Genomic DNA, 13,166 nt, shown 5'->3' on the forward strand with positions numbered 1-13,166 from the left:
TTATTTCGTTGTCATACCTGAAGCTTAAAAAGATTAACTTTAAACAGAGACATGAGATGGGAAGGAAAGGGAGAGAAAAGGGAAATTGCATGGAAATGAAGGGAGACCCTCATTGCTATACAAAATTACATACAAGAGGTTGTGAGGGGAATGGGAAAATAAACAAGGAGAGAAATGAATTACAGTAGATGGGGTAGAGAGAGAAGATGGGAGGGGAGGGGAGGGGGATAGTAGGGGATAGGAAAGGTAGCAGAATACAACAGTTACTAATAGGGCATATGTAAAAATGTGGATGTGTAACCGATGTGATTCTGCAATCTGCATTTGGGGTAAAAATCATAACCCACTTCAATCTAATGTATGAAATATGATATGTCAAGAGCTTTGTAATGTTGTGAACAACCAATAAAAAAATAAAAAATAAAAAAAACAAATGAGGCAAGTAATGTCTCATAAGGTTTTAGTTCTGTTTTTTTTTTTGTTTTTTTTTTGTTTTTGTTTTGATTTTTAGAATGAGTACATATAATTTTTTTGTTCTTGTTGTTAGATGTAGGAATGTCCAGAGAAATCCTATCCACCTGGATGTCCACAGAAAAGAAACAGTCCAATAGCACTGCTCTCTCGATAAAGAACATGAGTTTTAACACTGTCATTCAGAACCAATGATTACAGTAGTTTTACAAATGTCCTGTTACTTACAGATATCATGAGATACAGAAAACCTGTCTTTAACAGGGTGGTAGCATATGGGTCTATTTGCTGTGACTATACACTTCTACACACTTCTTTTTCCCTGTTTGTATTTTAGTGCACCAGATAGACCAGGAACATTTTAGCAAAGTCTCTATAGCTAAAAATGTTAAATATCTATTTTCTATCAAAGAAGTATATGTTTATAGCTTTGAAGAACATATAATAGGAATCGATTCTTCTGAAAGAAAGCGAACCTCAGAAGCTCACATCTTTTATCCTTGAGTGCTGCCCCCAAGAGGCAGTGACTGCTCAGCACCATTGTTCCAGCACTGACCACTACATTTCTAGGCTTACTCTGTGCTAATATTTCTGAAGTTTTCAATTTTAGATATTATTTATAGATGTGGTCTTATGAAATAGAAAGATTTGTATATTATGCTGCCATTCTCTCCCACATTTCTTCTCTCTCTTCCTCCTAAAATAGTTTGGTTACATCAATATGACTAAATATTCATCACAAAGAAGCCATGAATGAAGCTCTTTCTTTTCTTTTACACATGGCTTGATTTTTCATTCTCTGTTTTTTACAAATCTTCCCTCTCTTCTTCCCCTAAACTTTCTAACCAAGATGTGAAAAGACTCCCAGGGATTCAATCAATGTTGGATCTGTTCCACTTTCCCCACTCCCTTCCTGGAATATCTCATCCTCTTTTAATTCCAAATTGGCAGTTTTCCGGCAGGTGTGCTGGAATGTTCCTTTTGTCTGCCTTCTGGGTTGGAGATCTTGTTCCATGCCTCATTTTCCTTTGGTTGGTGTGTTCCTTCATTTTCTCGGAGGACACTCTTCAGGAACTTCCTGCTATACAAGGTCTAAATATAATTTCCCATTATTTTCTGTGATTATTCTACTCTTATATGCTCATGGTTTGGCTGCCTTTTAGTTTGGAAATAACTTTCTTTCAAAAATGTAGAAACACTATTCTCTTTTACTTTCTAGGGTTCCTTTTGTGAAATCTGATGTTATTCAGTTGTCTAGTTCTTCACACATAATTCTTGATTTCTGGAAGCTTTTAAAATCTTTTATTACCAGTGATTGAAAATTTCTTGACAATGTTACTGAGTTGTATTTTTTGCTATTCCCCCCTCCCCTTCCATTCACTGTACAGGGCATTTGATAAGCTATTGACATATCAAAATATTATCTTTCAGTTCCAGAAAGTTATCTTGTAATTCCTTGCCCCCCCGCCCCCAATTTTCTCTTTTGTCTCCTCTTATAGCTCCTATGATTGGGACATTAGATCTATTGATCTGATTCTTTAGTTCTTAAAATTGTTAGCACAAAATGACAGAGTCAGGTGCAAACTTCACAGAGCAGCACAGCCTTTGTTCAGCAGAGGAGTCACGCCTCTGGTGGACTCACTTTCCTGATAGAAAATGAACCACTGGCCAAGGGGGGAGTCTGTGCTTATATAGGTTACACTGAGACTTAATTATCGACAAAGCGTGTCAGTTTGGGCACTCAGGAAACATATTTGTGAGAATTTGTCCATTCATATGATGAACATATAATGAATGGTCTATTTATTTTTTTAATTAATTAATTAATTAATTTTACTGTAGAATGCATTTTGACATATAGTACACAAATGGAGACCAACTTCTTATTCCTCTGGCTGTACATGGTCAGAGTCACTCCACTAGTGTAATCATACATGTATATGATTACATGTAACAATGTCTGTCTCTTTCTACTGTCCTTCCCATCCCCTCAATCCCACCTCTCCCCTCACTCCCCTCTACACAAACCAAAGTTCCTTCATTCTTCCCTACTCCCCTGCCCCACTATGGATCAACATCTGCTTATCAGAGAAAACATTTGGCTTTTGTGTTTGGGGGTTGAATGGTCTATTTAAAAGATTGGAAGCTCTGCATAGAAACTAGGTTTGTTGATGGTTTTGTTTCATCATCAAGCTGTGATTCAGGGAGAATCTGACCATTTACTTAGGCTTGATTATTTTTCCTGAGATGAATCTTCCAGTCTGTGGCAATGGAGAGAGGTGCTTATACTCTGAGAGATAGACAGGAAAAGGGTCAGGATCTTGCTGTTCAGTATGAATTATCTTATTTTCCCTGGTTTTCTGTCCCTTACCATACTCCCGCTCCGTGTTTAGTACCTGCCAGTCCTGAGTTTCCCTTGCTCAAGAGGTATCTTCTCCAGAGACTGGAAATTTCTTATACAGATAGTAAGCATCATCCATCATGCCTGGAGCGGGGTCATCTGGTCCCAAAGGATGAGGGGGCTGTGCTCTGTCTTTCACTCCTCCTTTCAGAGTTAGCAGGTAGCTTCAGTTCCCGAGTTACTTCTTAAATTCTGAAGTCCAATTTCACTTGCTTTTTATTGGCATCCCCTCATCATACAGATAGTTATCAAATTTCAAAGATAGTTATTTACCACTTGACATCTTCTTTCCATCTTGAAGATTTTTCTTGTCATTTTTCTTTTGAGCTTCTTAAGATTTTTTATGCCTTATTTTTTATTCCTTTATTAGCACTTTATTAAGACTTTGGAAAGAGTGCACATAAAGCTATATATTCAATCTCCAAATAAACCAGAATCCTTTCATCTTTTTCTTTACAGTGAAAGATGATGACATGCAGTCATCCCAAGACCAAGATAAATTGGTCAGGTAAGCTTTTCATTATATACTTCTCTGTCCACTTATTTACCAAAAGGAAAATTGATTTAAACTGCTTATATTTTCTATAATCACTAAATTTTAATTATTTTTGACTTGGAAAAGGGAGTAGTTAGGTGTTGCTTTTACCTTATGTGTTTGCTTTTAAAAAATATATTCAGGAAGAATGTGGAAATTATTGAATTCTTTCTATTGAATTTAAATTGAATGTAATTATTTGAACTGAACTATTATTCTATTTTTAATTTTGAAAAGGAAAAGGTTTTGTTGTCAACAGAATGAGCACAAATCATTGTAAACCATAAAACTTTAAGAAATTTAGAAGATTATGTTTATAGGAAAATAGTGATAGGGTTGAGGCCATTGTACCTTTTGGAGATAACCTGACAATGTGACACCAATTTTGTGGTGAGCACCTCAACGGGTATAGGCAGAAGCTCAGATACAGTTCTGCAGCTTTTGCTTTCCTGTGCATTTCCACCCACTTTACCTTGTTAACGGATCAGAAGTAGAAAACAGCCACTTAGCTAGTGTTGAAACAGTGCTTGATTTAGCTCCTTCACTGGCTCTAAATAAAAGGGAAATTAGGCAACTTAAGGGCCTTCTGTTTATGCAACAGTGTTGGAAACTTGCAGGAAGATAATGTATAATCTAATGAGTGAATAGTGCACTAGGTTGGAATTCAGTAGGCATAGCTTTCCCTTAAATGTGTCAATGTGGTCCAGAGCATTCAATTATCCACACAGAATAGACCTGTTGTCCAGTGCACAAACACTATTTTATCATCTGTAAAACACTGAAGTCCCCCGGAACATAAAAAAGTCATTTTCTATATGTAGTATAGTTATTTTCAGTGCATAAAGATACAGTGTCAACATTAACTAATAAAACAGTAGGAACAGACCTAAAAGCCTTCCGTGATCAAGCTTCAGTAGATTCTCTGAACTAAACCAAGGATAAATGACACCAGAATCAGGTCTTGTGCCATCCTGAACTCTCTAGAGAAGACCTTAGGCAAAACTCAGAGCAATAATCTAGGTTTCAGATATTCTACACTCCTGGTGTATATCAGGATGCAATTTGTTATGTATTCATGAATTCCAATATTTGCCTGTGGTACTTTTTTTTTTTTTTTGGTACTGGAAATTTAACCCAGGGCAGTTTGCCACTGAGCCACATCCCCAGCTCTTTTTATTTTTTATTTTGAGACAGGTCTTGCTAAGTTCCATAGGGCCTTGCTAAGTTGCTGAGGCTGATCTTGAACTTGCAATCCTCTTTTCTCCGCCTCCCAAGTTGTGGGGTTACAGGCATGCCCCACCATACTTGGAAGTACATCTGTTCTTCAATTGAGCTAATCTATATCTAGTTTTTAGTTTTAAAATAGTGTATTCACAATGATGTCTTTCAGAGATTATTTGGAGATGCTGCTCTTAGCATTATAGTGTTCTAACACCATAGGCTTAGAACTTCTCATTACTTCATGAACTGGAAGAACTGATCTGCATATAGAAACATATTCTAGAAGCATAGCCAGACAATTAAAACACTGTTTACAAAAGACATAATAAAACTCAGGTGAAGTCTGGTCAGCTGGGTAGAATATAATCAGGGGAAATCAGTTAATGTTCAGTAATTGAAGGTGACTTGAACTTGTGCTAGTCATCTGGGATGTTTCCCCATGGGATACCATCCACAGTTTATGGATCAGGTTTTCATACATGGGAGAACAGCTACTTATGCATATAATTAAAATGCATTTACTGAGCATACATTCTATGCCAAGGCATTGTGCCCCAGCATTGAGGAAATGCCCCCAAGTAACATGTGATACTAACTTCATGAGATTTATACTCAAGGATGAAGATGGCTTCTGAAGGGAAGAAAATACAGGGAGCTAGGCTGATTTTGTGTCCCACAGGACAAATATATGAAACATGTTCCACCAAAGGATGCAGTTGGAAGGCCACGGGGCAAATATCAGGATCATGGCTAGGGAGGAATTTGAGGAATGCTAAGGTCAGAGCGAACCACATTTAAACTAATGAGCAGAAACTTCTTTCCCTGTGGCTTTCATTTTTTCTAAGCTTTCTCTAGAAACCTTCACTATTTAAAGCAAGTTATCTATCTCTCAAACCATCTCTTTGAAATATTGCAATGTAACATTTTCTTGGTCCATGCCTGTTTATTGTTCAGTTGCATAAATACTATTACCATAAGTGCTATGACAGAGGTAAGATCAAGATACTGGAAGAGTGCAGAGGAATATCTTCCTAAGTCTTGGCAGGGGTTGGGAGGAGAGCATGTAAAGGACAGCTTGCAAAAGGAGGTGATGCCAGAGGTGATTTCTAAAGGTGGACTAGGAACTCGTCTGAAGACCACAGAAGCAGGGCTGGCTAGGCAGAGGGAGTAGCACATGCAAAAGCATGGATAATGAGCAGGCACATTTCCCATGACCTGGCCCACAGGAAGGCTTGTTGATGTCTCAAATAAAAAGTAAAAATGAATCATGAATGCCAGGGGCAATCAAGGTGTTGGTGTGAGGAGCTGACATACAAAGCCAAAGGGGGAAAGGGAGAGGAGGATTGGTTGCTAGATAACCGAGAGGAAAATGAGACAGACAGATGCTAAAAACAATAATCCCTCTTCATCCCAGAGATTCATTCTAATAGCCTCAGGGATGCTGAAACTGCAGATAATACCAAACTATATCTTTTTTCTGTTTTTTTTTCCTATACATCCATATGATAAAGTTTAATTTATAAATTAAGCATACTAGGAGATTAGCAGTAGTAACTAGTAAGAAAATAGAATCATTATGATAATATACTACAATAAAAGTTATGTGTGTGCTCTATCTTTCAAAATCTCTTATTGTGCTGTACCCATGCTGCTGCTTGTGAGATGATACAACGCCTCCATGTTAAGATGAAGTGAGGGCAATGCATTGTAACATAGCATTAAATTATTATGTAAAGGTTACTTGAACACAAGTACTACAACACTGTGACAGTCAATCTGACAACCAAAATGGCTACTAAATGACTAATGGGCAGGTAGCATATATATAGCATGGATATACTGGACAAAGAGACAATTCATCTCCAAGGTGAATAAAGCCAAATGGCACAAGATTTTGTCATTCTACTCAAACTATGTGCAATTTAAAACTTCAGAATTTTTTATTTCTGAAATTTTCCATTTAATATTTTTGCCCCACAGTTGACTGTGGGTAAATAAAACTGCAGAGAATAAAACTGTGGATGGGGGGGACTGCTGCAAATCATTTTTTTCACAGGTAATATGATTATGTATATAGTAAAATCCAAATGAATATACAAAACTTGGAAATTAATAAGTGAGTTTAGCAAGGTCTCTGGATCCAGATTTTTAAATATTCATTTGGATATTTAAATATCCAAATGAATATTTAAAAATCAGGGACTTGGGATGTAGCTCAGTGGTAGTGCACTTGCCTACCATTCACAAGGCTCCAAGTTCAATCCTTAGTACTGCAAGAGAAAAAAATTAACTGTGTTTCTACATATTCACAATGGACAAATAGAAAATGAAAGATTTTAAATGTAATTTATAAAAGTATCAAAATGTAACAAAAGATGTACAAGATACCTATACTGAAAATCGTAAAAGACCTAAAGAAATAGAATGAAATAATCACCATTTGTTTCTTGGGAAAGACTAAATATTATTATTATGTCAGTTCTTCAAAATTAATTTATAGATTCAATTCAATGTATTAAAAATATCAGCAGGGTTTTTTTTCTAGAAATTTATAAGCTGACTCCAAAATATATCTTGAAATGCAAAGGATTTAGAGTAGCAAGGCAATCTTAAAGAACAAAAAGGATTGACACATCCCCAATATAAAGATATATTGTACTACAAAGCTACAATAAACCTTGCTCTAATTCACTCTTTTTAAATCAAGTTACTATCCATGAAATAGGCATTACGATCAGACAGTTCCTGAACTCCTTGGGCTCTCATGTGGAATGGGCCAGTCTCACCAGAATGCATGGTGTCTACATAAAGTGGGGAGAATGAATTAGCTATTGAGGAGGCAACGAGGGTCCACTATAAGACAACTTTCACTTACAAAATATGTTAATTGGACTCAAACCTTGTTGAATAAGAATTTAACAAGCAGATAGAAGGAAAGAGTGTCTAAATAGAAAAGCTTGCATTAAAAATAGAAGTGTGGTATTAGGTATCCTCAGGATCTGCAGGAAATTCCACGTGATGGAGCCTCTGGATGTAGGGATAAGACTAGTAAAAGAAAAGACTGGAAATGCTCAGATTGCAACCTGTAGGTGTTCAGACTTTATCCTGAAGAATTAGATAACCAAATGTGGTTTTGCAGTGAGGCGTAACAACCTGGAATAGGGAGAGATGTTGAGGAAGCTGTCTAAAGTTAGCAGGAGAGAAATGATGGTGCCCTTATCAAAGGCAATTGAGACCAGCTGGCACCAAGTGCTGAAGAGCTGCTAAACTTGGCCCTGCTCATGCATGATTTCATTGAATGTTGGCAACACCCACTTGAGAAAGTTCTATCTCTTACTTTTATAGATGAGGAAACAGGTTTGGAGAGACTAGGTAACTTGCTTAGATTCGCATTACTAATAAGTAGTGGTGCCAGAGGGTATTAACACAGCTCAGCTGACCACAGACCCTGCTCTCAACCATGATACCAAGGACTGGAGCATGAGAGAGAGGAAAGTTCCAACCAGAGGTTCAGCCATTAGGCTGTGGTTGTAACTGGGGCAATTGCTTGCATGAAATAGCACTGCCATTGTTTTCCTCCTCTCTTAATGAACCTTTCTGGTTCCTTCACTGGCTCCTTTTAACTATGAGCTGGTGTCTGTTCTTTCTTTTCTGAACACTTACTTAGGTCTTTCAGAGGTTGTTTCCCCTAATGGCTTCATCCATCAACCTTTATGTTGATTTGACCCAAATCCCTGTTTTCCATTTCCAATTTCTCATTCACAGTCCTAATAGTCATTTTGACTTATCCGTCTATGCTCTCGTCACCTAAAGCCCATGTCTAAAATTAAACTCATATTTTACTTCAGTTTCTCTTGGTGTAAAACTAGTTTTCTGGGCCTTAGCATATTTGACCCTAACATTCCTTTACCTTTCACGCTGTTAGGTAACCAGTGAGTAGATTCCTCTGCACTATTATCTTAAGATTCATCTCCTCCTCCTCCTAGCCTTTACTCCCATTCCATTAGCTCTCAGTTATCTTATGCCTAAATTAGTGAATTTGTTTTCTAAATGAATGTGTTTTCTAAATGAATGTGTTTTTCTGTTTCTTATTCTGCCCTGCATTTAGTCTACCTTATATTAATCCACTTGGTATACTACCCCCAGAGGAAATCGTTGCTCCGAAATTGATTTCATCATTTACTTGCCTATTTGAGAACTACTGGTGGTGGCTCTCTGTTACTTAATGAATCAAGATGACTGAATTAGGTTGGGTGCAGTGGTAAGTACTCCTGCAATCCCAGTGATTCGAGAGGCTAAGGAAGGAGAATTGCAAGTTCAAGGCCATCCTGGGCAATAAGCCTATGGGCTTATTCCCCAGTACTAAACAAACAAACAAAAAAAATCCCAAACCTGAATCTGCTCTAAACCATTCTCTGCATAAAATTTGAGGATCCTGCACTGCCTCATTTCACTTATTTTTATGAAACTCCAACTACTTCAAATTTGAATGCTGCACAACAGTCAATTGTCTTATCTTTCTCATCTCCCCCTCCCCCGCCCCAACATCCTCCATACACGTTGTTCCCTTGGCCGAAGATGCCTTCTTACTGTTTTTCTAGATCCATACTCCAAATGACTTTTGTCCTGATGGAGTCACAACAAAACCTCCCTCTTCTAAATTTTTTGTTATTTCCACTGCTCAAGTGTTCATGCATTGTCTTCTCCAAATATCTGGGTCAAACCTTCTAACACTTTATTGTGCTAATATAGAAAACGTCTGTTCACTACTCCATCTTATTTTCCCAGCAAGATAGGAGGCTTTAATGGTCAATTTAAAATTATGGCTTCTACTTTTTTGCAGTTATACTGTCAATGATAATATTCAATAAATTCCTGTTATTGGTTGAAACTATAAACACATGAGTATTTTGTGCTGTGTATATCCTTGTAAGCTTAGTAGTTTATCTGAATAATAGGAAAATATAGTTACTGTTCCCCTATTTTAAGGGGATATTTCCTCTATAATTGAAAATGCAAATATTTCCAAATGTTTAAGATATTCTGTTTTCTATGTTCAAACTAACTACTGTTATACCTTTTAGCGAAATATTTTTAATTATTCTAGAAGAAAGGAAAAAAAAGCCTCTGAAGGCTAACAGTTGAAATTGAACAGTACACCCTGGGGAAGGGAGAAGGTCATGGGTCGTCTTCAAACAGACTAAAAACAACAGAGACGATTGTGCCTGAAGATGGTGTATTTTTTTTTCACGAGACAGTGTGTTGACAGTTTCCTTCCTCTTGGGTCATTGTTGTCTGCTAAATGATCTGTGACAGAAAATTGATCACAAGCTTTTCCATGCAGGAGATATAATGCAGCCTTTCATTTTGTTACCTCTGTTGCCAAATGCCGAAACATTTCATTGGCAAATTAATGTTAGTTTAGTATATCATTTAGTGGAGTAAATCACAGCATGCAGCTCTGGAAGTAATAATAGTAATGATTAATTTATCTTTTCCAAGTTTCAGATTTCTACTTAAGTGTGAATGGGAAAGTAATAACACATTTGAAAAATGTTAGTCTTAAAACTAGGTGTCTGTAATTGTTAAACAAATTAATGCATTAACACATTTAGATATTGCACCATTAATTTCAAAATTGAGTCAAATATTTACTTCAAGGTACCTATGATTCATCTATAAAAATTAATGCTAAAATATCCATTCTAAATGAAAAATTGCTTCTTTTTTTCAAAGAGCTAGGAACTTAAAAATCAGAAAACAAGCATAAAACAGTTTACATTTAATATTTAAACATCTATGTAAGTCATTCAGTTGGTGAATGACTTACATAGATGTTTTCACACATCTGAAAAATATCTCTAAGCAATATTTTGTTTATAGATTGTTAAGAATTTCTGCATTCAAAAACTTTGTAGTAAAAATACTTGGAAATGCAATTGTTTAAGAGATTGTTTTGCAGTGCCCATTTAATACTTTATGATGATCTTTGCCCTCCTATTAGAACGTAGTAATATTGACAAAGGGAAGGAAAAGTACAGGCAGGAGGATTAAAAATGAGTTAGGTTTTTTTCCTTTTTTGAAAATGACCAGAACTGTAAAAATAAAACTAAAAAAATTCTCCTCATTAAGAAGGAGGAAATACAGGTGATTTTACTGAAATTTGATATAAAAATGCAAGAAATCTGTATACTGCAGAATGAGAAAATGTATACAAATAATACTTTGCTTAAAGTTCTCTTTTATTGTTATATGTAAGATAGAGGTTATAAACCTATATTTTTCTTTTTATTCAGATGGGTGCACACTTACATTCATTAATAAATTATTTGGACAATTTTCTTTTCTGTTATTTGTATTCATCTGAGAGTGAAATTCATCTGTTAGATTTACATATTAGAATTGCTTGTTAGAGGGACTAGGGTTGTGGCTCAGTGGTAGAGTGCTTTCCTAGCATGTGCGAGGCACTGGGTTCAATCCTCAGCACCACATAAAAATAAATAAAATAAAGGCATGTGTCCAACAACCAAAAAAATATTTTTTTAAAAAGGAGAATTGTTTGTTAGAATTTGCAAATCAGTCCAATGTCTTATGACAAGATGTTATCTGAATGATCCACTCTGATAATTTTTTTAAATATTTATTTTTTAGTTGCAGGTGGACACAATACCTTTATTTTATTTTTATGTGGTGCTGAGGATTGAACCCAGAGCCTCATGCATGCTAGGCAAGCACTTTTCCTCTGAGCTACAACCCCAGCCCCCACTCTGATAAATTTTGAAAAGCAAATTTACAAACTACTCATTGTCTGATTTTTATTTATATTTTCAGATCAATTAAATCCATCTCATTTAATGATTACTACAAGACATGGTCTAGAATAGCCACATCCAAAGCGACAGAATCCTACAGAGCTCCACGTAAGGTGATCTTGCCTTATCCTCTGTCCTTTTGGTGTACATTCATTTGTTCATTATTCTCAGCTTGTCTTGATTTCAAAGGCTAATTGCAACATATCTGTTATGTAAGAGCAATAAACTTGTCTGCTGGATCTATATACTATTCATTCAACAACTATTAATTTAGTTCCTCTTTTGTGTGGAGCCCTGAACTAAAGTCTGATTAAAAGCCAAGAAGGAAAGATAGGCAATTGGAAGAATAGAAGACGAAGTTCTTAATTTTATGAGGTTTATCTAACTCCCTTCACCCCAGAAAGAAAGCTTTGCAGCAGGAGGAGACTTTAAAATACTAAACACAATTATCCTCTAAGCCAGAGGAAGAATTAAGTAGAAATTCAGAGAGAAAAACGTAAGAACCTAGGAGTGTTTGATTATATCAGTCTAAGAGGAAAAATCAGCTGTTATCATCACACATACAGAACAAAAAGACAGAACGCAAGAGCTGGACATCTTTCCAGTTCCATTTCACTGGATTCTTAGATAGCTGTTTCATTATTTGGATCTAAGTGGGTTAAGAATTTGCCTCAGCCTACTGACACGATGGTGCATTCTGAAGCTAGTAGAGTGACTTCCTAAGATTCAGGGGGAATTTTTAGTCCATCTCTCAAACTCTCATCAGCTATGTTCTCCTGGCTTTATATGATACCATACAGCCATGTTTTTCTTCTTCTGAGCACTCCTCTGCCTTTTTCCTTAAAAATAACTTCTTTTTTCAATGCTTTCTACCTTCTCTCTGAAAGGCTTCTTCTACTGCCATGTTTTGCAGTAGCCTAAAGCCACATCTCAAGCAGAGCCCTCTTCTGAATTCTACATCAACAACTGTGCATTGGACATCTCATCTACATGCATTATGAGCAGGTCATATTTAATATGTCCCAAAGTGAATTCATCCTCTTGCCCCACACCCTATTCTGTCTTCTGAATTCCCTCTCTTGGTCAGTGGGAGATCACTGTTTTTATATTTTCTTGCCAAAACCGTAATCTGTTTTTATTCCTCTCAGTCTCTCTCATTAAACCTTATTGACTGATTTATCTTAGAATATTATGAATGCTTCTACTCAGCTCCACTCCATGAGCACTGCCTTAATTTGGAGTCTCTTTAATATTTCATCTCATCATCATGACAGTTTCCTAACTATTACAAAAAGTTGTTAGATTTAGAATTAGAACAAAAAATAATATTACAATGAGCAAATACCCCCAAAAGTGAGATACATAATTTTTAAGAAATCACATATCTTTCAAAAGGTTGGATACTAATTATTTTGTGATTATTCATTACCTATTACCATCCTTACTTACTCATAGATTAGTGGTGGAAAATAATTTAAGGTGCTTTAAAAATATCTTCTTCTTACTCTTCTTCTTCTTATTCTTATTATTATTTGGGCCTTGCACAGGGTAGGTAAGCACTCTATCACTGAACTACATCCCCATTCCAAAATTAGCATCTTTTTTTTATTGTTATACTGGGTATGGCACCTAGGAACCTGAGCACCTTAAGCAAATGCTGTGCCACTGAGCTACACCTTAAGCTATGGCTCTTTAAGATAAACAGATTTTCGCAACTCTCTCAGTA

At 36.2% G+C, this 13,166-nt stretch overlaps 1 protein-coding gene across 9 annotated transcripts in view; it reads left to right on the forward strand.

Annotated features, from left to right (window-relative positions):
* Ube2u (ubiquitin conjugating enzyme E2 U) overlaps nt 1-13,166 on the forward strand; it is a 79,224-nt gene that overhangs the window by 14,942 nt on the left and 51,116 nt on the right. For 6 of the 9 annotated variants that reach the window (XM_040288779.2, XM_040288781.2, XM_021734839.3 and 3 more), the window contains 2 exons: nt 3,332-3,380; nt 11,460-11,548. In XM_040288779.2, the coding sequence (XP_040144713.1) occupies nt 3,332-3,380; nt 11,460-11,548 (138 nt within the window). Of the gene's footprint in view, nt 1-3,331; nt 3,381-11,459; nt 11,554-13,166 lie in introns of all 9 variants that reach the window. The other 3 variants (XR_005735227.2, XR_005735226.2, XM_078026404.1) reach the window with 1 other exon arrangement.

Source organism: Ictidomys tridecemlineatus, chromosome 11, assembly GCF_052094955.1.
Source record: "Ictidomys tridecemlineatus isolate mIctTri1 chromosome 11, mIctTri1.hap1, whole genome shotgun sequence".
NCBI lineage: Eukaryota > Metazoa > Chordata > Mammalia > Rodentia > Sciuridae > Ictidomys > Ictidomys tridecemlineatus.